At 42.6% G+C, this 25,818-nt stretch overlaps 1 protein-coding gene across 5 annotated transcripts in view; it reads right to left on the bottom strand.

Moving 5' to 3' along the window:
• LOC126259559 (histone deacetylase 6) overlaps positions 1-25,818 on the bottom strand; it is a 339,218-nt gene that overhangs the window by 197,286 nt on the left and 116,114 nt on the right. For 4 of the 5 annotated variants that reach the window (XM_049956456.1, XM_049956474.1, XM_049956488.1 and 1 more), the window contains one exon: positions 11,817-11,876. In XM_049956456.1, coding sequence (XP_049812413.1) covers positions 11,817-11,876 — 60 coding nt within the window. Of the gene's footprint in view, positions 1-11,714; positions 11,775-11,816; positions 11,877-25,818 lie in introns of all 5 variants that reach the window. The other variant, XM_049956465.1, reaches the window with a different exon arrangement.

Here is a 25,818-nt window from a genome sequence, read left to right as displayed (position 1 = left end):
GGGCAGGGCGAGTGGCGTGAAGGGGAGGGGCAGGGCGAGTGGCGTGAAGGGGAGGGGCAGGGCGAGTGGCGTGAAGGGGAGGTGCAGGGCGAGGGGCGTGAACGGGAGGTGCAGGGCGAGGGGCGTGAAGGGGAGGTGCAGGGCGAGGGGCGTGAACGGGAGGTGCAGGGCGAGTGGCGTGAAGGGGAGGGGCAGGGCGAGGGGCGTGAAGGGGAGGGGCAGGGCGGGGGCGTGAAGGGGAGGGGCAGGGCGAGTGGCGTGAAGGGGAGGGGCAGGGCGAGTGGCGTGAAGGGGAGGTGCAGGGCGAGGGGCGTGAACGGGAGGGGCAGGGCGAGGGGCGATGAGCAAGGGGGGTGGATCAGGGCGAGGGGCGAGGAGCAAGGGGGGAGGATCAGGGCGAGGGGCGAGGGGCGAGGATCAGGGCGAGGGGCGAGGAGCAAGGGGGGAGGATCAGGGCGAGGGGCGAGTAGCAAGGGGGGAGGATCAGGGCGAGGAGCAAGGAGCAGTGAGGGGAGGGACAGAGGGACGAGCAGTGAGGGGAGGGACAGAGGGAGGAGGGACAGAGGGAGGTGCAGTGAAGGGAGGGACAGAGGGAGGAGCAGTGAGGGGAGGGACAGAGGGAGGAGCAGTGAGGGGAGGGACAGAGGGAGGAGCTGTGAGGGGAGAGAGAGAGGGAGGAGCTGTGAGGGGAGAGACGGAGGAGCAGGAAGGGGAAGGAATGGGATGGGAGGGGAAGGAATGGGATGGGAGGGGAAGGAATGGGATGGGAGGGGAAGGAATGGGATGGGAGGGGAGGGAATGGGATGGGAGGGGAGGGAATGGGATAGGGGGAGGAGAGAGGAGAGGAGTACAGAGAAGAGCAAGCAGGGGGGTGGGAGAGGGGCCGAGGGAGTGGGAGAGGGGCCGAGGGAGTGGGAGAGGGGCCGAGGGAGTGGGAGAGGGGCCGAGGGAGTGGGAGAGGGGCCGAGGGAGTGGGAGAGGGGCCGAGGGAGTGGGAGAGGGGCCGAGGGAGTGGGAGAGGGGCCGAGGGAGTGGGAGAGGGGCCGAGGGAGTGGGAGAGGGGCCGAGGGAGTGGGAGAGGGGCCGAGGGAGTGGGAGAGGGGCCGAGGGAGTGGGAGAGGGGCCGAGGGAGTGGGAGAGGGGCCGAGGGAGTGGGAGAGGGGCCGAGGGAGTGGGAGAGGGGCCGAGGGAGTGGGAGAGGGGCCGAGGGAGTGGGAGAGGGGCCGAGGGAGTGGGAGAGGGGCCGAGGGAGTGGGAGAGGGGCCGAGGGAGTGGGAGAGGGGCCGAGGGAGTGGGAGAGGGGCAGAGGGAGTGGGAGAGGGGCAGAGGGAGTGGGAGAGGGGCAGAGGGAGTGGGAGAGAGGCAGAGGGAGTGGGAGAGAGGCAGAGGGAGTGGGAGAGAGGCAGAGGGAGTGGGAGAGAGGCAGAGGGAGTGGGAGAGAGGCAGAGGGAGTGGGAGAGAGGCAGAGGGAGTGGGAGAGAGGCAGAGGGAGTGGGAGAGAGGCAGAGGGAGTGGGAGAGAGGCAGAGGGAGTGGGAGAGAGGCGGAGGGAGGAGCAAGCATGGGAGTGGGAGAGAGGCAAAGGGAGGAGCAAGCAGGGGAGTGGGAGAGGGGTAGACAGAGGAGTCACAACAGAGGGTGGAACATGTGGCATGAGTAAGATATGGTGGTGTGGGTGACATTGGGGACTGTTCTATTACAGAGAATCTCATAATGAAAAATATTTCTTTTGTGAGTGACAGTACAATATCAGAACCTGGTTTAGAAACAGCACTGAAATATTTTATTTTGCTTTTATTATGTTGGCAGAAGTTGAACTATACTATAAGATACGTATGCATTTTATGTATGACGTAACTTATTTTTACAGCTCTATGAAGCAGTAGTCTTTTGAATTATTTTAACAAATGTATAAAACTGAATTCTGCACCACCTCACAATGGCCTAACTTTCTTTCATCTTTTTAAGAAATTATCTATTGAACTCAAATTTGTGATATAATTTTTTAAGACAGACCATGTAAAGGGACCATAAACCTGTAACCATAGTTTAAAGCATTAAGAAAGTATACAATGTAGAGGATTGGTTGCTTCTCACCATATAGTGGAGTTTTTTAATCACAGACAGACACAACAAAAATACAGCTAAACAAGTAAGCTTTCTGCCGAAAAACCTTCTGACAGTGCACACACACACACACACACACACACACACACACACACACACACACACATGCGCGCACGCACAAAAACAATTCGCACACACATGACCACTCTCTCCGGCTGCCTTGGAAACCAGCTTATTTGTTTAGCCATCTTTTTGTTGTGTCTGTCTGTGACTTAACATCTCCACTATATGGTCAGTAGCAATCTGTCCTTTCCATAAGCTTATTTGTTTAGCCATCTTTTTGTTGTGTCTGTCTGTGACTTAACATCTCCACTATATGGTCAGTAGCAATCTGTCCTTTCCATAATATTGCCATTATTCCATCCTTAATTTTCCACTGTTCAAAGTAGAAAATGTAGATCAAACAATCATTGATTAAAGATGCATGATACAGATGATTGAACTGGCAAATCAATAAAAGGAGAAAATTTTATACATATAACTACAACAAATCTTTATGGAGGCTGGGAGGGATTTGATGAATGGTGACCCAAAGCAAACATGGGAAATTACCTTATCATGAATGATTGAGCAATTCCAAAATAATCCAGCTGATTTTGTGCAAAAATTTCTAAATGTGTTTATGTTGAGCCTACTACCTCATATTAGAAAAAAGAGCAACCATAGCAGTGAGTAAATGCCTGTGGCCCAACACCAAAAAAACTCTTTAACACGATGAGCTGGGAGGATTAATTTTAGGATATCTGGGATTCGAAGATAATATTCTTACTGAAAATCTTGAGTTGTTTAAGATAATAACTAGTGAATACCACAAATGTTTTCTGGACCAAATAGTTGAAAAAATGTTTCTAGAAGCTTGGAAACTGAAAGTCATCTTTCAACAGCGCAGTGTGCATCTGTTCTCAAACATTCATTGCACTGAAAATATTAACTCACAATTGTAAGAAAAGAATAATATGCCACCAGTTTATTTGATACGTCACTTATACTGCAAAACAAAAGGGTTAAGCACCCTGAAGGGGAGGAGGAAATGAAATAAAACATCACTATAGCTGACATAACAGTCTTTAGAGATACAGCAACTGTATTGATATTTAAGGTTCCTCAATCACTCCACATCATCTTCAGATTTAAGTAGTTGTTCAGCATGATATGTGGTTCTGAACAGATATGACACGTTGCTGACGCAACTGTCTAGATCTAGAGAGGATACAGAGTGATCAAAGCACGTAATCTAATTAAAAATGTGCAACTCAGATGGAACAATAAATGAGAATTATCTTAAATTAAGAATGAAACTTCATGAGCTGAGAGGGTATGAAATGTTATTGTAGTAATTACAATCTCAAGTCAAATTCACCAAGAACTTGGTAGTCAGAGCCCGCTTATCACTAGGACATTGCACCCCCTATAGCCTGGATGCATGGATGCTCAAATTATTCTCAGAATCAAGACCTGGCTGAAACACAAAGTAAAAAAGCGTTGAGTTATTTAGTAAGTCATGGAACATACAAAGAAAAGAAAGAGGAGGGGGCGTGGGGGAGTGTTCACTGCAGCTGACAAAAATATTGTCTCTACTGAGGTCAAAGTTGAGTGTGACAGTGAAGTTATCTGGTCAGTTATAACAGGTCTAGATTAAACCAAGCAAGTTGTTGAATTTTTTATCAGCCAGCAGTCTCCTGTGACAATTCTAGAGTCATTTAAAGAATCTCTATCGTCAATAGCGCATAAATACTCAGATCATGCATTACTAGTTGAAGGCAACTTTAACTTACTGAGTATAGACTGGAATGTCTACGGATTCAATGTAGCTCGTAGACACAGACAGTCATGCAAAGTACTTTTGAATACAGTTTCTGATAATGGTCTTGAGCAGCTAGTTCAGCTGCCCTCACACAATGGAAATATCTTAGGCCTTGCAGCTACAAATAGTCTGGACCTTATTAACATCAGTAAAGAAACAGGGATTAGCGATCATGGTGTCATTGTAGCGACTATGGGTACGAAAGTTAATAATCAGTCAAGGAGAGAAGAGTACTTCTGCTAGAAAGAGCAGACAAGCAGTTGTTAGCATTTCACTTAGAAGTGAACTGACATCACTTAGTTCCAGTAAGATGAACGTAGAGAAGTTATGGGCAAAGTTTAAGTAGATTGTTAATTGTGGTCTGGAGAATTATGTGCCTAGCAAGTGGATTAAGGACGGAAAAGACCCACCATGGTTTAGCAATGAGATCCAGAAAATGCTGAGGAAGCAGAGGCTGTTGCACTCTCGGTTCAAAAGAGAACATGCAAATGATGATAAGCAAAGGTTAGTAGAGATTTGTGTATCTGTGAAAAGATCTATGTGCAAATCACACAACTACCATCACAGTCATACCTTAGCAAAAGATCTGGCAGAGAACCCTAGAGATTCTGATCCTATGTAAAATTGCTAAGTGGGTCTAAAGATCCCATCCAGTCACTTGTTGACCAGTCTGGTGTGGCAGTTGAAGATAGCAAAACGAAAGCCAAAGTTTTAAATTTCACATTCAAGAAATCATTCACGCAGGGGAATTGTGCGAACATACCATAGTTTGACCATCGACCAGACTCCCCTATGAACAACATAGTAATAAGCATCCCTAGCATACAGAAAAAACTTAAGGAGTTGAAAACAGAGAAGTGATCAGGTCTGGATGAAATCCTAAATCAGTTTTTCAATGACTACTCTATGGCACTGGCCCCTTACTCAGCTTGCGTTTATCTTGGATCTCTAACCCAGTGCAACGTCCTATGTGACTGGAAAGAAGTACAGATGACTCCTGCATATAAGAAGGGCAAAAGAACAGAAATGCAGATTTCAGACCAATATCCCTAACATCAGTTTGCTCCAGAATCCTTGATCATATTGTCGGTTCAAATATCACAAATTTTCTTGAGACTGAGAAGATTATGTCCACAAATCAGCAAGGATTTAGAAAGCATTGCTCATGTGAAACTCAGCTTGCCTTTTCTCACTTGCAATGCTGTGAACTATGAATGAAGCCCAACAAGCAGATGTCATATTTCTAGATTTCTGGAAAGCGTCTGACACAGTGCCCCATCGCAGGCTGTTAAAGAAGGAACAACCACATGGAATAGGTTCACATATATGCGAGCAGCTTGAAGACTTCTTAAATAACAGAACCCAGTATGTTGTCCTCGACAGTAAGTGTTCATTAGAGACTAGGGTACTGTCAGGACTGCCCCTGGGAAGAGTGACAGGACCATCATTATTCTCTATATACATAAATGACTTGGCGGACAGGGTCTGTAGCAACCTGTGATTGTTTGCTGATGATGGAGTAGTGTACAGTACAGTGTCAAAGTTGAATGACTGTAGGAGGATACAAGATGACTCAGATAAAATTTCTAGTTGGTGTCATGAATGACACAGTAGAGAAATGTCAGTTACTGAAGATGAGTAAGAAAAACAAACCTATGATTTACAGATACAGCATTAGCAGCATGCTGCTTGATATACACACATCTTTTAAATATCTGGGCATAATGTTGCAAAACAATATGAAATGAAATGAGTATGTGACGATTGTAGTAGGAAAGGCAAATAGTCAACTTCAGTTCATTGGGAGAATACTAGAAAAATATTATTTATTTTTAAAGAAGACTGAATATAGGCGACAGTGCGAACTATTCTTGAGTACTGCTCGAGTGTTTTGGAATCCATACCAGGTCAGATTAGACAAAAAAATAGAAAAAATTCAGTGGCGGGCTGCCAGATTTGTTACTGATAGGTTCGAGAGAGAAGAGGAGTTTGTGGCACAACTTGACTAGAAGAAGGGATTGGTTGGTAGGACATGTTCTGAGGCATCAAGGGATCACCAATTTAGTACTGGAGGGCAGTGTGGAGAGTAAAAATCGTAGAGGGAGACCAAGAGATGAATACACTAAGCAGATTCAGAAGGATGTAGGCTGCAGTAGGTACTGGGAGATGAAGAAGCTTGCACAGCATAGAGTAGCATGGAGAGCTGCATCAAACCAGTCTCTGGACTGAAGACCACAACAACAACAACAACAACAACAACAACAACAGGTTCGAACAACACACAAGTGTTATGGAGATACTTTGGGAAATTAAATGGGAATCACTGGAGGAAAGGCGATGTTCTTTTCCAGGAACAGTGTTGAGAAAATTTAGAGAACTGGCATTTGAAGCTGACTGCAGAACAATTCTGTCACCTCCAACATACGTTGCGCGTAAGGACCACGAAAATAAGATACGAGAAATTAGGGCTCATATGGAGGTATACAGACAGTTGTTTTTCACTCAATCTATTAACAAGTGGAACAGGAGATGAAATGAGCAGCAGTAGTGTGGGACACTTAGCTGATTCTGTGCACACTTCTGCACTGGCGTGCCAAAGAATAACACTGCAGTGAGAGTTTATCTTGGTCAATATTGCTGAAAGATGCAGCACCAACAGAGCACATCTTTTGCCCGTTGCAGCTAACACTCCACCATGCACCATGAAGTGCACTGTGGAGTATCAATGTAGATGTAGATGTAGATTTAGATTCGGTTGGGAAGGGCATCACAATGCTGTTATCTCTTGTTTTGAGACAAGCTGTCCCACATCTGTCGTAACTGTTCATCGATATGCAGAATACTGGAACTGGGACAGAGTTCACATCCGAGCTGATCCAACGTGTTCCATAAAGAACATATCTGCACATCTTAACTCAGGAACATATCTATGGGTCTTACTGCCCATAGCAGTACATCAACATCACACACACAAAAATGGTTCAAATGGCTCTGAGCACTATGGGACTCAACTGCTGAGGTCATTAGTCCCCTAGAACTTAGAACTAGTTAAACCTAACTAACCTAAGGACATCACAAATATCCATGCCCGAGGCAGGATTCGAACCTGCGACCGTAGCGGTCTTGCGGTTCCAGACTGCAGCGCCTTTAACCGCACGGCCACTTCGGCCGGCTCACACACACAGTTCACAGAGAAATGGGCCACATATGAACGAGCGTTGTCCTATTGAAAAATTCCACCACAATATCGTTGCATGGGAGGTAAAACATAAGGAGACACAGGATACCTTCGATGTACCAGCCATGACTTGCAGTCATACCCAATGGCTCCCCACACCATGATGCCAGGAGTAACACTGGTGTGCCTCTCCAAAACATTGGGGGAATGGGACTTTTTGTAGCTGCATAGGTATGATGATGCCACAAAACCATCCTATCAGCACAAATGTTGCTACTCTAGCTGATGGTGGATGTGCACCCCAGAAACCTTGTAGCTGGGCCCTGAAAGAGGAAAAGAAACTTGACATTCAGTCAATCTATGGGAGAGCAGAGAGTCCAAACGCTGCATGGAGACAGGCACAGACACAACCAGCACAAATAACAGAAACAAATACGAGCATGGTGTGATGCTGAAGCCAGGTCTGAGGTAGTCAGTCTGAGCATAAGAACTGAACTTGCCAGACTTAGTGCCACTGGCAAACAAGCACCTGGTCCAGTAGGTCTGCCCATACCACACACTACACAAGCTGTCCATGAGAGCTTTCCTACTACTCTGCTGCCTAGATCCACACAGACTCATCTGTGTTCTTCTGTATTCAGGGTGGCAGCGATATTAAAGAACCTCTATCCAGGTCACCACCATACTCGCCAATGATGGTCAACAGGGATAGTGCAGACCAGTGACTTTCATTGCTGAACACAATGCGACACCATTCAGTCTATGCTTCCTGGTCATGGCACCTCTCCAAACGCAGCCATTGGTGGTTTTGTGTTAATGGCAATCTATGCACTGGATGGTAATTCCCTTGTCCAGCTGCTACTATTCTCTGACCAATGGTGCGGGATGACATAGAATGTTGAAGGAAGTCGATTGCCTGTACTCACACGGCAGATGCAGATGTGAAGGGGTTATGATGCGCTTGATGCACAATACATTGCTCCTTCCTCAAGGTGGTCAGACAAGGTTGACCAGAATCTTGATGAGAATGCCTTCCCTCACATTCCCGTGTAGCCCAATATCAAGCTACTGTCACATCCTGCCCCAAAAATCTGGATGCTCCAAGATTCGATAGCCAGTCAAATGGAGACCCACAATGAGTTCCCTTCAAAATCGGTCAGGTCCAGTATGCAGTCTTTCTGCGTCCTTCAAAATGATTAACATCTAACACTGTTCATGCTCCTTACATACCCTGTCATTAAAATGAACAAAACTAATGAATGCTGGTGGCTTTTCTATCTGTCAGAGAAAATTTCAACTCTAATCATTTACATACTGTGGATGAAATAGACACGTATGAAGTTACGTGAAGATCTAACCATGTCTTCTGGGTACTTCATTTTTTTTTCAGACACTGTACATTCTCCATGGAATATGATGTCACTTTATTTTATATGCAGATTTCAAAGAACAACCCAGTCATAATCCTCATGTGCTGTGAGCTGTGCTGTTGTGTTTACCTGCTGCCTGGACTCTAATCAAACGGTGATCTGTTGTTGGTCCTGTGTCACTATTTATAGCTAAATCAGAGTTCAACTCTCTATGCCAACTACGTGCTTTGACATTCTTTTGCTTTTCGGAACCAATACTGATATTCTGTGAAATCTTTATTCTCTTAGTTTTTCCCAACTCTGGTTTGTGATATCTGGCAAGATATTAATAAAGTCAGTGCCAGACACAAGCTATGTTTAAATTTAAAACTGTGTCTCTATTTATTAGGTTTTCTTACATCTTAGCTTTAGTAGATTCCTTAATTACACCATCCCACGACCTTGGTAGTTTTAGTCTGGTGTATCTCTGATGTCCCTTCCATTTTCTGTCAACTGTTCTAATATTCTGCACCACGTAAGACATGCCATGCCAGATTTCAGATATCTATATCAACATTACAAAAAGAAAAGATGCTAAGGCCATACATGTTTCAGAAAATATCAGTACAGGCTCCGAAAAGCAGAAGAGCATATAGTGGGTGTAGGGAGTCAAATTCACAATCAGCTATAAATAGCGGCAAAGGACCAACAATATTCCACAATCTGGTTGAAGTCCAGGTACTGAGTACACAAAGTAGCACAACTCTCAGCATCCGAAGACTACGGCTGGACCAGTCATTGAAATAATAAGCACAAAATGGAAACGACAACTCAGTTGTACACTCAGAAGCAAACCATTAATCAATCATGCTGAGAAAACCTGAGAGACCATGTGATACAAAATTGTTCTCACCACAAGGCATTCTCCAAAGTTCTAGATTCTTCCACGCATAAGGAATCAGCAGATTTTGAAACTGAGATGACATTTTATGAACTGTTTAAAAATGTTTCTACATTATTGAAGCAGTCTGAAGTGTGAGTGGATGAATTTATTTCAGTCGATGATAACACTGAGTACAGCACTAATTATGGCAGATGAAGACATTTTGTAGACTGTTTAGAGCTCAAAAAATCACAGAGAATTAGATAACAGATTTATTACGCAATCAATATTTTAGTTCCTGTCCTCACTACATCAGAAATGCACATCATCACATAAAGTATGCACAGCTATTAATATGTACACTGCAAATGGCAAAACAAAGGAAACAATGGACAATTTTAACAATTTGTCTCAATTTAATGGTGAAAAAGACGAACATATATTTTCCTCAAAAACAATATACTGTAAATCAAATTACTGTACTGTGGTATCATTTGACAAGCAACAAAATACAGATCCCCCCCACAAGTGTTTGCCCCTGTAGTTGCCAAGAATTTACCCTTGCTTTGGAGTCCTGAGCTGGGTATATTCAGACTTATGATAGCACCTATGGAGTTACCTGAATAACAGGTAGTTCTTCCAAAGTCTGGAAAATTGTTATCAGCAAAGAGAATGATGTGCAGATCCTATATCCATGCAGTGCACATCCAAATTATGCCATTTGGAAGAAAACAATACAGAGACCTGTCAGCATTGCTTGTTCCCCTGGGTCTGATCAAAACACCACTTTAATGGGAAAAAGTATTGCAGGCCCATCAGTTTAGTGTTAAGGGGGTAGGACGTCAAATGGGCCGACTTGGAGCTGGAGAGGCATCACAGGACATTTTAATTTCCACTGTCTATACTTTTACAAATAAATTCATAAAAATTTGTCAACGTCACCAGGAAGGATTTAGGATTCACACTCATTGCCGTGGAAGATCGGAAACATAACATTTTTTTTTTTTTTTTTTTTTTTTTTATGTGTGAAATTCCATCATTCTTTCACTTACTAATGGCTGCATTTGTTGCTAAAAGTACACTTTTCTTCGTAAGTTAGAGAGATTCTTCAATGAATTTTGCACAGCATACAAACCATACTTACAGGTGTATGAAACTCTAGAATTTATTTAATTTATGAAAAAACGAATGAGCTGTTATATTTTAAACTTCATGTTTATAAGAAACACAAATTTTCTAGTTAATTACCTCAATTTTTACCACAGTTTTTAATAGATATGTAAAATTCTAGAGTTTCATACACCTTTGAGTACGGGTTGTATACTGCGCAAAATTCATCGAAGAATCTCTCTTACTTATGAAGAAAAGTGTACCTATAGAAATAAATGCTGCCACTAGTAAGTGAAAAAAATGATGAAATTTCACATGTAAAAAAAATTATTTTGTTATGTTTTCGAACTTCCACTGCTGTGAGTGTAAATTCTGAATCCTTCCTGGTCATGCTGACAAAGTTTTATGAATTTATTTGTAAAAGTATAGACAGAGGAAATTAAAATGTCCTGTGATGCCTCTCCTGCTCCAAGTCGGCCCGTTTGACGTCCTACCCCCCTTAAGCTTTTTTCAATTTAAGTCAAATTTAGAGGCTTATCTTTCTGAAAAACAGCATTTCAGTGCCAGAGCGAGAACTTTTTACACTCCCTTTGTAATTTGCTGAGGCAAAATATGTCTTCATCTGAAGATGGATTCAAACCCGAAACTGCCACTACACACTACAAAATTAAATTTGATAAGGCAATTTGTCTCAGTATCTCCCCCCCCCCCCCTTTTTCGTCCTACATTTTACTTTGGTCAATCAGTCTTACATCCATAAAGGATAATCTATTGGACATTATTTCTATCCAAAAACATCTTCATTGTGAACATGCTTTTTTGCATCCTTGAGAACCAGTTTTGTTCTCTCTTTGTAATATTGAACCAAAAAATATCCTTTTAACTACCCTTATACCCATTGCAAGAGTGATCATTGTCAGCTATGTTTTCATTATGTGTTTTCTTGTTCAGAAATAATACCAATGAAAAGCTAATGAAAAAATTATCTAACCTCTGTTTAGTACATACTGTTTCCTCGAATGAATGAAGCTGCCAAAGCAAAGAAGCACTCTATCAGCATACATAGTTTTCCCATATTCATCCATTACACACTCCATGCTGATATTTTACAGATTTAACAGGACTATACATTGTGATAGTACAAGTTATGGTAAATGCAGTTTTATCTGATGACATATTAACACATAGTTAACATTAAATATATAATCTTTTCTCATGCTCACAGCTTTATAAAATCATGTTATAAACCATAAAACAAAACTACCTTCTCATCGCCCAAAGCTGAGTCATAGCCCGCAGACACGATCAACAGCTCAGGTTGAAACTAAATAAAAAAAAATAAAAAAAGTAGTAAGTAAATTCAAACCTCAGGGCATCCTATAGCAGCATCATATCCTGCTGATATCAGGATCAATTCTGGCTGAAACTAAAAAGAAAAACTATATTTAAAAAATTGACTGCAAACAAATGTTCAGTTCAAAATTTTAGTTATTTATTGCAATGGTAGTATCAATTATTGATTTAAAGTGGGAGAATCTTTTATCATGCAAACAGCAGTGTATATGGCTTCAGTGTCAAAGAATTTTCTTTTTAAGTAAAGTAGTAAATACAGACAATATCACAAAACTATTTCCACTAATCTCAAGGAAGCTCTCATATTCTTAAACTGGAAAAGTAAGAAATGTGTATGTGCTAATGGAATATATCTGAATTATTATTTCGGATGACACTACACAGCTTGCCTCGAAGGCAGACAAACTTCAACAACTAATGAATTAACGTACTAGAGCAAGATAAAAAGTAGGACAGAAAATCATTTATGATTTTATGAATGAAATAATGTAAACTCAACATCTTGAAACAAAATAGTGCAAATTAACAGTGAAGTAACAGAAATGTTGGGAGTTCCTACATTTAGGGTAGGTGAAGACAGGAAATGGATGGACAGCAAATTAAACACTCAAAAGAATGCTTTTCATTAACAAATATGGTTTCCAAAATACAGTTTTTCATAGGTCAAACAAAAATTTTTACTTGTGGTTGTAGAACATTGACTTTTAATAGAAAAACTATTCAAAAATTTGTTGCTGCTGAGTGAGCAATGCAAAGATGCATGTTGAGAATTATCACATTTACCCGAGTATAAGACAACCCTGATTATAAGACAACCACCATCTTCTCAAGAGGCTTCTTGAGAAAGAGTTATTTTTAACATATTCTTTCTAATAAAAATTACAAACTGTTTTCCTGACACAAAGTATCTGTCTAAAGAGTTTACACCATAACTATTCTAAATTTATGCCACTTATAGTTTGTCTGCATTTTGATAAAACAAAGAGAAATAAAATAAGAGAAATGTTAAACATTAATGTGCACACCGTTTTCTTTCCTACATTTTTTGCTTACTATTCCTGTCATCTGTAGTTCAACATTTTTAACAATAATAATAATAATAATAATAATAATAACAGTAACAACAACAACAACAACAACAACAACAATAATAATGACACAGCTGTGAAATTTATATCTTTATTGTCACAATAATTTCTTCCAAATTAGTTACGATAGTGGTCAGAGGAATGTGACCACAAGAGGGTCCCTCATACCCTGTGGCATGCCATAGCAGAAAAGAATTATAAAACCCCACCAGGGCATGAGCAATATTATCTAGCTAATGAAGAATATTATATAAAACAGAGAAGAAACAAGAAAACACTAGAGTTACGTGCACAATGTAAGAAAACAAAGTAGGTGAAACAATCAGCAAGATATATAAAACAGAGATGTCCAGTGGTTAAAGTAGGCACTGGGGACAAATAATATGCCTAGCTATTTCTTTCGTAATTTTTATATTATCCTGTGTACTCAGAAAGCTGTTTATTATTTATCTCACTATCTACAACATAGCCACTTGAGTGTATGTCAATTACTATCTCTAACTTTTTCCTTTTCAACAATCAAACTTTTGTCTTGTTTTATTTCATTGCTTCTTATTACTGTACAGTCTCTTATAATTTATAAGCCCATTACAGACTTTACTGACTGTATCCCCCATTATTTTACATCATACAATTAATCACTGAAGAATATGTGTATGCCAACAGTAGCGACATTTGGCGAACTTGGAACACAAACATTTTTTGGCTACTGTACGGCAGTTTATTTGGAACAGTAGAGCTGCTGACAAGATTACTTTCATATATACTATTATTTTTATATATTTGACGATGCTGGCACTGATTTTGTGTTTAGCATTTGGCGATGCCCCTATGGCTCCAGTATATTACACATATTTTTATAAAACAGGTATACCTCTTCATATTTCAAGTGCACAAATGCACATGTATGGCGGTAATAATTTTCATTGTGGTCTATTTTATTGTTTTAAGCTGCGAACAATGTGCTAGTGTATTTGTGTTTTTCCCATACTTTGCTGCAGATCTAAAGATAGTCATTATAGCTCAAAACCGGTAGTCTGATGACAAAAAATTTGTGACCCTAGACCTGAAGATAGGGAAATTTAAAAATACATAAAAGATTGCAATCAAGATTCAGTCCGATTCTTGAACTTTTGCTCATCTCGTGACCTACTGAGACATGTTGGTACTATCTCCACAACTGTTCTTTGCCATTGTTATTTATTCTCAACAATAATTATAGTCAACAACAATAATCAATAGCTGAGAACATAATTTGATTGGAATCTATTCACCAAGTGGTGACAGGAAAACACACACACACACACACACACACACACACACACACACACAAAAGAGGAGGTTTAACATACACAAGCTTTCAGAGCCATTGACTCCCCCTTCTGGTAGAAGAGTTGATGGGGAAGGAATAGGGCTGAAGGAAAAGGACTGGAGAGATTTAGGAGAAGGGGTACAGTTCAGAAAAGCCACCCAGAATCCGGGGTCACGGAAGACTAACCAAACGGGATGACAAGGAACGACTGATTTTTGGAGACTGCACTGCGCTCAAGCTGTCCATCAGCATGACTACTACCCAGTTATCAGTCAGTATGAATGGGCATAGGCAGAGGGTGTATACTGGCAATACACAATAGCTTGCTGCAGAGCATACTCTACTCGTGACAGCCATGACCTCAATGCCTGTTCCACCATGTGCGCCATATGGATTTTTCCCCCAGACACCATTTTCTCAAAACTCCGCAGGTGGGAACTAGTGCTACATGTCCTTTGTTCTCACCACCACCCTGGCCTTAATTTATGTTAATTTCTACTGTCTCAGGATTTCTTCACAGTAACTACTCCTTTCTTCACTCCATTTTAGTTTTCTCCATCTTTCATTTTCTGACCTGTCTATTTTTGACCGTCCCCCTCCCACCTCTGTTACAGACAATGCACTTAGCTTTTAACTCTTATTAACTCATGCACGATGTTTTAGTAGTAATCTCTGTCTTGCATTTCACCTTGTCTTCCACATTTAAGCAACCGAATTTCTCATTTGCAGCTCAATTAGTAAATGATTACATTATCTTATAATCAAATCAAATATTGATATGGATTCAGAATCAAGTAATGATTTTTGAAGAACAACATTTCCACTTTTGAATGTTAACTTTACTTAAAAAGCAACAATAATGTTTGTACACGGTACCAGTATCCACACATGTATGATAACTTTCATGTAAACCTGCTCAAATACAACAACACAATAGTTTGTAAGATGACAGAAGTTAGTGGTATTTCTCCTGTGTTTTACAAAATTGTCAAATTTTAAGCAGGTGGCTAGTTCATAGTTTCTCATGTATCCCTTGCACTAGAGTCATGAGTCATATGTAGAGGCACCTGTTTTTCGAAAAAGTGCGAAATTGTGAAATTTTCATGAAATTTTACACATTTTGCTGAAAACGCGAAACACTTTACTTTTAAGCCAAATCACGAAATAATTGACGAAACTTTGCAAAATCTCGTCATTTGAACTTAACTGCGGAAATTCAATTGGCGTTATGGTGACACAATCCGGATCGATTGTACACCATTTCGATATATATAATATATCGAGTATTCCAAAGACATTCTACAGTGTTCTGGCGATGTATTCAGTATTGCGTGTTGGAAATCGTTGTGGATCGCCGATGCATTGAGTGTGGTATTTTGTGTCTTGTTTTCGTGCTACAGATGATTAATATGGCAGTGACAGTTTTCGATCAAGAAAAGGAATTTTCGTCAGAAGGATTTTACGTTTTCGACAAAAGTAAGAACACATTTATGTGCAAATACTGCAATGTGCGCATTGAGTGGCAGAGTGAAACACATTAATAACAGTTCTTCCCATAAGAAGAACAAGGAGAAGGCGCTAACAATTACTGATATAAAAAGACAAGCTACGCTCACGGAAGTCACTGCAGCGGCAAAACAAGCGAAAAATGATAAAGAATAATTCATTTTATTGACTACTCGAGTTTTCATTGAGGCTAACATTCTGATGGAAAAAGTTGCTCATCTGAAGCTGAGAGAATGAATGAACAAATACATACCAGGTTTGTGTAATAATTAATTTACCGTCTGCTAATCGCAGCAAAGATTAGGTAATCTCGATAGCCAATAATTTTTGTTGTTCGGAATAGGCCTTTATTAAAAATATTTTTTCCTCAAGCACCCTCTTAAAAAAGTCTTATAATTGGGTAATGTGGTAATTTAATTCATTACATAGTACTTTAATAGCAGTTCTATTGACATTTTTAAGATGCTGGAGACTTACCCTCAGCTGGAAGACTAAAGGAAGGTTACATACCTTGAATCATCAAAGAATAAGAGGAAAGATTAAAAGGAGCCGTGAAAGACGAAAGAGTTTCAATTCTGTGTGATGAAACGACAGACAGAAAATGGCAGTGTGTGTTCGTGGTTCTGATAAAAGTACTTCGTTGTGGCGATGGTGCAGTTCAGAAATTATTTGTCGGGGGAGTGAAAGTTATTGCAAATGCAAATGCTACAGAATGTGCACAAGCAATTATGAGTGTCATACAGAAACTTGAAATTCAGTACAGAAATGTAGTTTCTATAACTTCAGATTCAGCCCGTTATATGGGCAAGTGTACGAGGTGCATTCACGTTCTAAGGCCTCCGATTTTTTTTCTCCGGACTGGAAAGAGATAGAAACATGTGCATTGTCTTAAAATGAGGCCGCGTTCATTCTCAATACCTCTCAGAGATGGCAGCACCATATGGCAGATGGAATTTTACTGCCAGCGGCGAGAATGAGAACTGTTTTAAATACTTAAAATGGCGACGTTATCCTTACTTGAACAGCGTGCAATCATTCGTTTTCTGAATTTGCGTGGTGTGAAACCAATTGAAATTCATCGACAGTTGAAGGAGACATGTGGTGATGGAGTTATGGATGTGTCGAAAGTGCTTTCGTGGGTGCGACAGTTTAATGAAGGCAGAACATCGTGTGACAACAAACCGAAACAACCTCGGGCTTGTACAAACCGGTCTGACGACATGATCGAGAAAGTGGAGAGAATTGTTTTGGGGGATCGCCGAATGACTGTTGAACAGATCGCCTCCAGAGTTGGCATTTCTTTGGGTTCTGTGCACACAATCCTGCATGACGACCTGAAAATGCGAAAAGTGTCATCCAGGTGGGTGCCACGAATGCTGACAGACGACCACATGGCTGCGCGTGTGGCATGTTGCCAAGCAATGTTGACCCGCAACGACACCATGAATGGGACTTTCTTTTCGTCGGTTGAGACAATGGATGAGACGTGGATGCCATTTTTCAATTCAGAAACAAAGCGCCAGTCAGCTCAATGGAAGCACACAGATTCACCGCCACCAAAAAAATTTCGGGTAACTGCCAGTGCTGAAAAAAATGAGGGTGTCCATGTTCTGGGACAGCGAGGGCGTAATCCTTACCCATTGCGTTCCAAAGGGCACTACGGTAACAGGTGCATCCTACGAAAATGTTTTGAAGAACGAAGTCCTTCCTGCACTGCAACAAAAACGTCCGGGAAGGGCTGCGCATGTGCTGTTTCACCAAGACAACGCACCCGCACATCGAGCTAATGTTACGCAACAGTTTCTTCGTGATAACAACTTTGAAGTGATGCCTCATGCTCCCTACTCACCTGACCTGGCTCCTATTGTTCAAATGTTCAAATGTGTGTGAAATCTTATGAGACTTAACTGCTAAGGTCATCAGTCCCTAAGCTGACACACTACTTAACCTAAATTATCCCAAGGACAAACACACACACCCATGCCCGAGGGAGGACTCGAACCTCCGCCGGGACCAGCTGCACAGTCCATGGCTGCAGCACTTTAGGGCTCCTAGTGACTTTTGGCTTTTTCCAACAATGAAAGACACTCTCCGTGGCCGCACATTCACCAGCCGTGCTGCTATTGCCTCAGCGATTTTCCAGTGGTCAAAACAGACTCCTAAAGAAGCCTTCACCGCTGCCATGGAATCATGGTGTCAGCGTTGTGAAAAATGTGTACGTCTGCAGGGCGATTACGTTGAGAAGTAACGCCAGTTTCATCGATTTTGGGTGAGTAGTTAATTAGAAAAAAAATCGGAGGCCTTAGAACTTGAATGCACCTCGTATAAATGCAGTTAGGGTTTTAGTTTCAGAAGGGTTAAAACACACACAATGCTGGGCTCATAAATTAAATTTGGTTGGCAATGTGTGGGCTGTGGAACTTTGTGACTTGAACCATTGTGTTTTGCAGAAAAAACACATCTTCCTTAACACCCGAAAGAGAAAGCATGCATACATTCAGTTCTTAGCGCAGAAATATGTATGTGTACCACAAAAACTAAACTTTTCCCTATTCCTGGCATCACCAGGTGGAACTCTGGTTTGAAAGTGTCAAGTACCTTGGAGAATATCTCTGTGGTATAGTAGAATTTGTTGACACTGTTGAAGATGAGAGTGTAGCTGTCAATTATTTTAAAGCTTTGACTTCTGCTGAGCAAAAAAAAATTCAATGCCTAGCTATTTTTCCTTGTTGAGCACTGCTCAAAATGTTGCAATTTGCTGCTGACATTAGAGAGCTCCAAGACCCCGTTAATTCATCTTCTGCAGCCTAAGCTTCGTGACCTTGCAAAGAGCTTTAAGTTACTAGAGGATGGATTTTCTTCGAGACAACCTCAGAAAAACTTAAATTGCCAGAGCATATGCAAGTACAGTTAACATCACTCTTCCAGTCTGTAGGTAGCGCAAGTCTTATAAAACTGAACCGCTTGATGGAGTGTGATACAGGAAAAATTGTCATTTCTTCTACAGGTAAATTGTTTGATCCGAGAAACATAATAAAAGGTAATTTAGACAGTGCTGAAATCTCTCAGCAGATAAAGAAAATTCCCATTCTACAAGAACTTCAAATGTCAGAATTTCTTGTACCATACACATTGTCTAGGGATTTAGTAGCTAGTTCTTTTAGAGACGGTAAAGATGTGATTGGTATTCTTCTTTCCCTGGAAGCAGAGTATGAACTTTTTGTGGAAGCTGCAGTGAAGGCTTTGTGGATCCCAGTCAGTAATGTTGATAGTGAGAGATCATTTTCTAGATATTGCAGTATAATGTCTGACAGGAGAACAGCTCTGACTCCCAGTAATATGGAAGTCATGATATCCTTGTCTTTCTCAGACTGACTTGTGTGTTGTGTACATAGACTAGAAAAGGATAAATTTTTTCCAAACTTTCATGATTTGGTATTTGTGTTTTAGTAATATTTATAATTTTTATGCTTTTTCAATTTATGTAAAATAAAAGATTTTTCACTGCAAATGTGCCATAAATGTATTTCCTTTACCTTTTACTGCTGAAAAGTGGAAATAAAATTTAGTGAAATTCTTGACGAAATGGAAAAAAAAAAAAAACTAGTGAAAAATTTACTGAAATAACTTTTTAAAAATGACGAAATCGGGCAGAAATTTTCACCACAAACAGGTGCCTCTAGTCATATGTCATGCAATTGTTCAAGCAACATTGATACCGTGTGTAAAGAGTTTTGTCGTATCAGGAAAACCTGAACCTGTTCAAATTCAAATATTGTTTTCCCATATCTATCATCCTGATTTCTTCAAAATAAATCAGCACATGACCTAAATATTTAAAGCCTCATATGTAAAGAGGATCCCTATATAGCCTATCACACAACGTAAAAATGTTAACCTCAGCAAGAATAACAACCTGTGAATATAAGATGAACCAGTACTTTTCGAATGATGAATTCGGAAAGAAAACCTGAGATATCATCTTATAATCAGGTAAATATGGCGCTATGAGAGACCAGAAAACAAACAAACAGATCAGGAAACAGACTGTATTTGAGCCATATGACTACTTCGTTTAAGCTACAGTATCAGTACTATTTTCACTATTTAAAACACTTATTTCTCATTTGCTACTGTGCGGTATAAAAAGTTAGATAATTTCCTTATTATTTTTAATATAACATTGAAAATAATAAATTACTGAGAATATAATGTAAATGGATAGCTAATCTACTCACCAAGCAGTGGCAGGTGAACATTCACACAAGCTTCGGAGCAGTGGCTAATTCTTCTGGCAGAAGAGTTGAAGGGAAAGGAAGAGGGATGAAGGAAAGGTCTGGAGAGGTTTTCAGGGAAGGAGTACAGTTCAAAAAAGTCACCCATAACCCCGGGTCATGGGAGACTTACCGGACAGGATGAGGAGGAAAGACTGATGGTTGGGGACTGCACCAGGCGAGATTTGAAAACCTGAGAGCTTAAAGGTGGAAGACAGGGTATTGCATGACACAGATTACTACTAAAACATCGTGCATGAGTTACTATGAGTGAAAACCTAAGTGCATTGTGTGTAACAGAGATTTGAGGGGAGGGGGGGGGGGCAGTGAAAAATAGACAGATCAGAAAATGCAAGATGTAGAAAACTAAAATGGAGTGAAGAAAGGAGTAGTTACTGCAAATTAATGCCGAGACGGAAGGCATTAATGTGACTGAAGGCCTGGTGGGTGGCAAGAATCAAGGATGTACTGTAGTGCTAGTTCCTATCTGTGAAGTACTAAGAAACTGGTTTCCGGGGGAAGAATACAGGTGGCGCATGTGGTGAAATGGGGGCCGAGGTCATGACTGTCATATTGTACAGCATGGTCTGCAACAGGATACTGTGTGTTGCTGGTATACCCCCTTTGCCTATGCCCATTCATCCTGACTGATAATTTGGTTCTAGTCATACCAATGTAAAAGGCCAAACATTGTTTACATAACAGCTGGTATATGACATGTTGTTTCACAGGCGGTTCTCCCTTTGATAATACACGTTTTGCCAGTTACAGGGCTGAAATAGGTCATGTAGGAGGGTGCACAGGACAAGTCTTGCATCGGCAACGGTCACAGGGGTAGGAGCCATAAGTTAGGGAGATGGGTGCAGAAGGAGCATAGTGTCTGACAAGGATTTTGCAGAGATTGGGAGGATGACGAAAAACTATTCTGGGAGTGGTGGGCAGAATGGATCTCATTTCATGGCATAATTTTAGGGAGTGGTGGGCAGAATGGATCTTATTTCATGGCATAATTTTAGGAAGTCATGTCCTTGCCAGAGTAGTTGATTAATACATTCAAGACCAGGATAAGACTGGGTGACAAGTGGTATGCTCTGAAGTGCTTTATGGACGGTCAGCAGTACCAGGATTGGATGTGACGGCCCAAGAAAATATGCTTTTGGACTAGGCTCTTGGGATAATTTCGTCTAAAGGAGGTTGAAGTGAGAGTGGTGGTGAATTGCTATATAGGGTCTGCATCCAAACAAACAGGTTTGCCTCAAATGCCAAGACTGTATGGGAGGGAACGTTTGACATGGAAAGGATGGCAACTGTCAAAACGTAACTACTGCTGTTTGTTGGTAGGTTTAATGTGGACAGAAGTGTGTAGTCGGCCTTCAGTGAGGATGAGATCAACATGAAGGAAAGTGGCATAGGATTCAGAATAGGGCCATGTGAAATTTAATTGGGAGAAGGTATTCAGAAATTCCAGGCATTTAACAGGTCAGCCTCACCATCAGTCCATACGGCAAAGACGTCATCAATGTATCTAAACCAAACCCGAGGCTTAAGGCTTATGAATCCCAGAAAAGCCCCTCCAAGCAACCCATGAAAAGGTTGGCATAGGAACGAGCCATCATGGTTCCCAGGGCCATACCTCTGATATGTTTGTATATCTGTTTGTATGTCTGCCCCTCAAAGGTGAAGGGGTTGGTAAGTATAAATTTGATTAAGGTGAGCAAGAAGGATGTCATGGATTTGGAATCAGGAGGGCTTTGACTGACGAAATGTATAGTAGCAGATAGGCCATGTACATGGAGGACGTTGGTATAGACGGAGGTGGCATCAATTGTGACAAGCAAGGTGTGCGATTCGAGTGGGACAGGTGCAGATTTCAGATGGTCTAGGAAATGGTTGGTATCTTTAACATAGGAGGGAAGTTCCACGTGTTGATAAACTAAGGTAGATATACATTAGGTGGGTGTTCTGAAGCCAGCAATTATATCACGGCCAGCAATTATATCACGGCCAGCAATTATATCACGGCCAGCATGATTGGGTTTCTGGATCTTAAGAAGAAGGTGAAATGTGGGGCTGCTTAGTTTGGATGGGGTAAAAATTTCTATGGATTGATGTGCAAGTCCTTTTGAGGGGCCTGAGGTTTTTAGGAGTGACGGCATGTCAGTTTGAATCACAGGGATGAGATCTTGATAGCAGATGCTGTATGTAGAGGTGTCAAACAGCTGGAGTAGACCTTCACTAACATACTCCTGTCAGGCAAGTACCACAGAGGTAGATCCTTTGTTTGCTGGGAGGATAATGTTGGAGGTGAGAAATTCTTGGAAGGCTTGGAAGAGATGATACTGAGGTAGTGATATACTGATGACATCATTTCCATGTGGAACTATCGGTTGGTTGGTTTGTGAGGGTTGAAGGCACCAGACTGCAAAGGTCATCGATCCCTTTTTCCATGTCCATGAAGCACCCACAAAGGACTAAAAAAAAGCAACAGAGATGACAAGGGATGACACAGAACAAGAAAGACAGAGACAAAGACCAGACAAAAGGAATTAAAAGCACACACAAAGTGTGGCAGTGGTTGGCTGACCATGGAAACAAAAATGGAAAAGCCAACCACCAAGAGACACACTAAAAACCCCAATCTAAAATCGTAGGCCAAAGGCCAGACTCAACACAAAAAATGACAAACCCTTTGATCAAGCAATAAAAGCACCCTGCACAAATAAAACTCAAAACTAAGTCTGCCATTGCAGCGTCATCCGTTAAAAGTGTAGGGAGTGTACCAGGCAGCGCAAACGTCTGTCTGAGCTCAGTTAAAAGCGGACAGGCCAGCAAGATGTGGACCACTGTCAACACTGATCCACAGCGACAGAGAGGTGGGTCCTTGCATCGCAAGAGATGACCGTGCGTCAGCCAGGTGTTGCAAATGCATAGCCAGCAAGTCTTTACGGGAAGCTTGCAGGAAAGAGTGCCACACACCTGTAGTCTCCTTGATGACCTGAAGTTTGTTGGGTGAAGGCAGAGTGCGCCATTCATCACCCCAGGTGCCAAAGACCTTATACCGCAAAACTGATTGGAGATCACACTCCGAAAGGCCAACCTCCGACGCCGTTGCACCAACAGCCTGTTTGGCCAGTGTGTCAACATGTTCATTACCCGGGATGCCGACATGACCCACGGTCCACACAAAGACCACGGAGCAGCCACAACGGGAAAGAGTATGGAGGGACTCCTGGATAGCCATCACCAGACGAGAGCAAGGGAAACACTGGTCAATAGCTTGTAAACCACTCAGGGAGACATTACAGAAAATGAAGGACTCACCTGAGCAGGAGCGGACGTACTGAAGAGTGCGAGAGATGGCAACAAGCTCTGCAGTGAAAACAATGCAGCCAGTCGGCAATGAGCATTGTTCAGAATGATCCCCAAGAGTAATGGCATAACCAACTCAACCAGCAACCAACAAACCGTTTGTATAGGCCACATCAGAGCCGTGAAACGCAGCAAGGATGAAAAGAAAGCTGCGGTGGAGGGCCACAGGAGGGACTGAGTCCTTCGGGCCCTGTGCTAAATCCAGCCGAAGCCATGGGCGGTGCACACACTATGGGGGTATACGTATATGGGGCCAGAAAAAGAGGTGGAAGAGGGAAAAACTCAAGCCCAGAGAGAAGAGCCCGGACACGAACCGCGATCGTGTACCATGATCGGGGCTGCCGTTCTAGAAGATGGACGACCGAGTTGGGGAACAGGAGACAGTAATTTGGATGCCCAGGCAAGCTACAAACGTGTACAGCATAAGCAGCCAGTAGACGTAGGCACTGGATCTGCAATGGTGGGACACCAGCCTCTACAAGTATGCTGTCTGCAGGGCTTGTGCAGAAAGCTCCAGTTGCAAGTCGGATCCCACAGTGAAGTATGGGGGCGATGCTGAACCATAAGCCAGGCCCCTGTAACCGAGATAGGACTGAATAAACGCCTGATAACAGTCTTAGAAGGGTAGACCGAAAGGCACCCCAGCTGGTGTGACTCAAGCAACGAAGAGCATTAAGATGGTGCCAGCACGTTTGTTTAAGCTCCCGAATATGAGGGAGCCAAGTCAACAGGATATCAAAAAGCAAGCCCAAAAATGGTACGTCTCCACCACAGCAAGAGGTTCGCCATCGAGATAAAGCCATGGCTCAGGGTGAACAGTGCGATGCTGGAAGAAATGCACGACGCGGGTCTTCGCGGCCAAGAACTGGAAGCTGTGTGTGATGGCCCAAGACTGTGCCCTGCGGATAGTGCCCTGTAGCTGCCAATCAGCAACCGCAATGCTAGTGGAGCTATAGTACAGGCAAAAGTCATCAGCATACAAAGAAGCCAATACGGGCGTTCCCACAGCTGCAGCCAACCCATTGATAGCAACTAAAAAGAGGAAGACACTCAAGACAGAGTCTTGTGGGACCCCATTCTCCTGGACTCGGGAGGAACTATGGGAGGAACCAACTTTCACGCGGAAGGAACAAAGCGACAGAAAATTTTGAATAAAAACTGGGATCGGGCCCCTAAGACCCCTCCCATTAACCGTGGTGAGGATGAGATGTCGCTATGTGGTATTGTATGACTACCGCATGTCAAAAAACACGGCAACCAGGTGCCGATGGCGGGCAAATGCCCTACGGATGGCAGACTCGAGGCAGACCAGATTATCGGTGGCAGAGCAGCCCTTATGGAATCCACCCTGAGATGGATCCAGAAGGCCCCGAGACTCAAGTAGCCAACTCAACCTCCAGCTCACCATGCGTTTGAGCAACTTGCATAGAACATTGGTGAGGCTAATGGAACGGTAGCTGTCCACCTCCAGGGGGTTCTTGCCAGGCTTCAACACTTGTATGATAATGCTTTTCCGCCCCTGAGACGGGAACTCCCCTCAACCCAGATACGGTTGAAAAGGTCTAGGAGGTGTCGCTGGCAGTTCACCGAGAGGTGTTTGAGCATCTGATAGTGGATGCGATCCGTATCAGGACAAGCAGCTAGGGCACTTTGGAATTCCCACTCACTGAATGGAGCATTGTACGATTCGGGGTGGCACGTGTCGAATGAAAGGCTCCGAAGTTCCAACCGCTCTTTCTGGGAGCAGGTAATTCGCAGAAGCGGAACTCTGAGCATAATGCTCCGCTAAAAATTTTGCAATTGTGTTGGCGGAAGTACAGACTGATCCATTCAGGGAAAGCCCAGGTACACTGATCGGGGTCCGATAGCCATAGAGTCGCCTAATCTTGGCCCAAACCTGCGAAGGTACGGAGCCCAATGGTGGAGACATACCTTTCCCAGCACTCCTGCTTGCATTGGCGAATAAGGCGGTGGGCTCGGGCATGGAGCTGTTTAAAAGCGATGAGGTGTTCCAATGATGGGTGCCGCTTATGACGTTGGAGGGCCCGCCTGAGATCTCTAAATGCCTCAGCGACCTCGGGTGAACACCAAGGCACAGTCCTCTGCCGAGGGGACCCAGAAGAACAGGGAATTGCAGATTCCGCGGCAGAAACAATGCTGGTGGTGATCGTGTGAACCACCACATCAATGGCGTCATGAGAAAGAGGCTCAATAGTGGCAATGGAGGCGAACAAGTCCCAGTCAGCCTTATACATAGCCCATCTGGAGGGGCGCCCAAAGAGTGACGCTGTGGCAGTGGCAGAAAGATCAGGAAGTGGTCACTACTGCACAAGTCATCATGTACACTCCATTGGACACATGGTAGAAGGCCAGGGTTGAAGACCGAAAGGTCGATGGCTGAGTACGTGCCATGCGCTACACTGAAATGTGTGTAGGCAACATTAGTTAAGAGAGAGAGAGAGAGAG

Source organism: Schistocerca nitens, chromosome 1, assembly GCF_023898315.1.
Source record: "Schistocerca nitens isolate TAMUIC-IGC-003100 chromosome 1, iqSchNite1.1, whole genome shotgun sequence".
NCBI lineage: Eukaryota > Metazoa > Arthropoda > Insecta > Orthoptera > Acrididae > Schistocerca > Schistocerca nitens.
The sequence above is the reverse complement of the archived record's forward strand: the minus strand, read 5'-3'. Positions and strand labels throughout refer to the sequence as shown.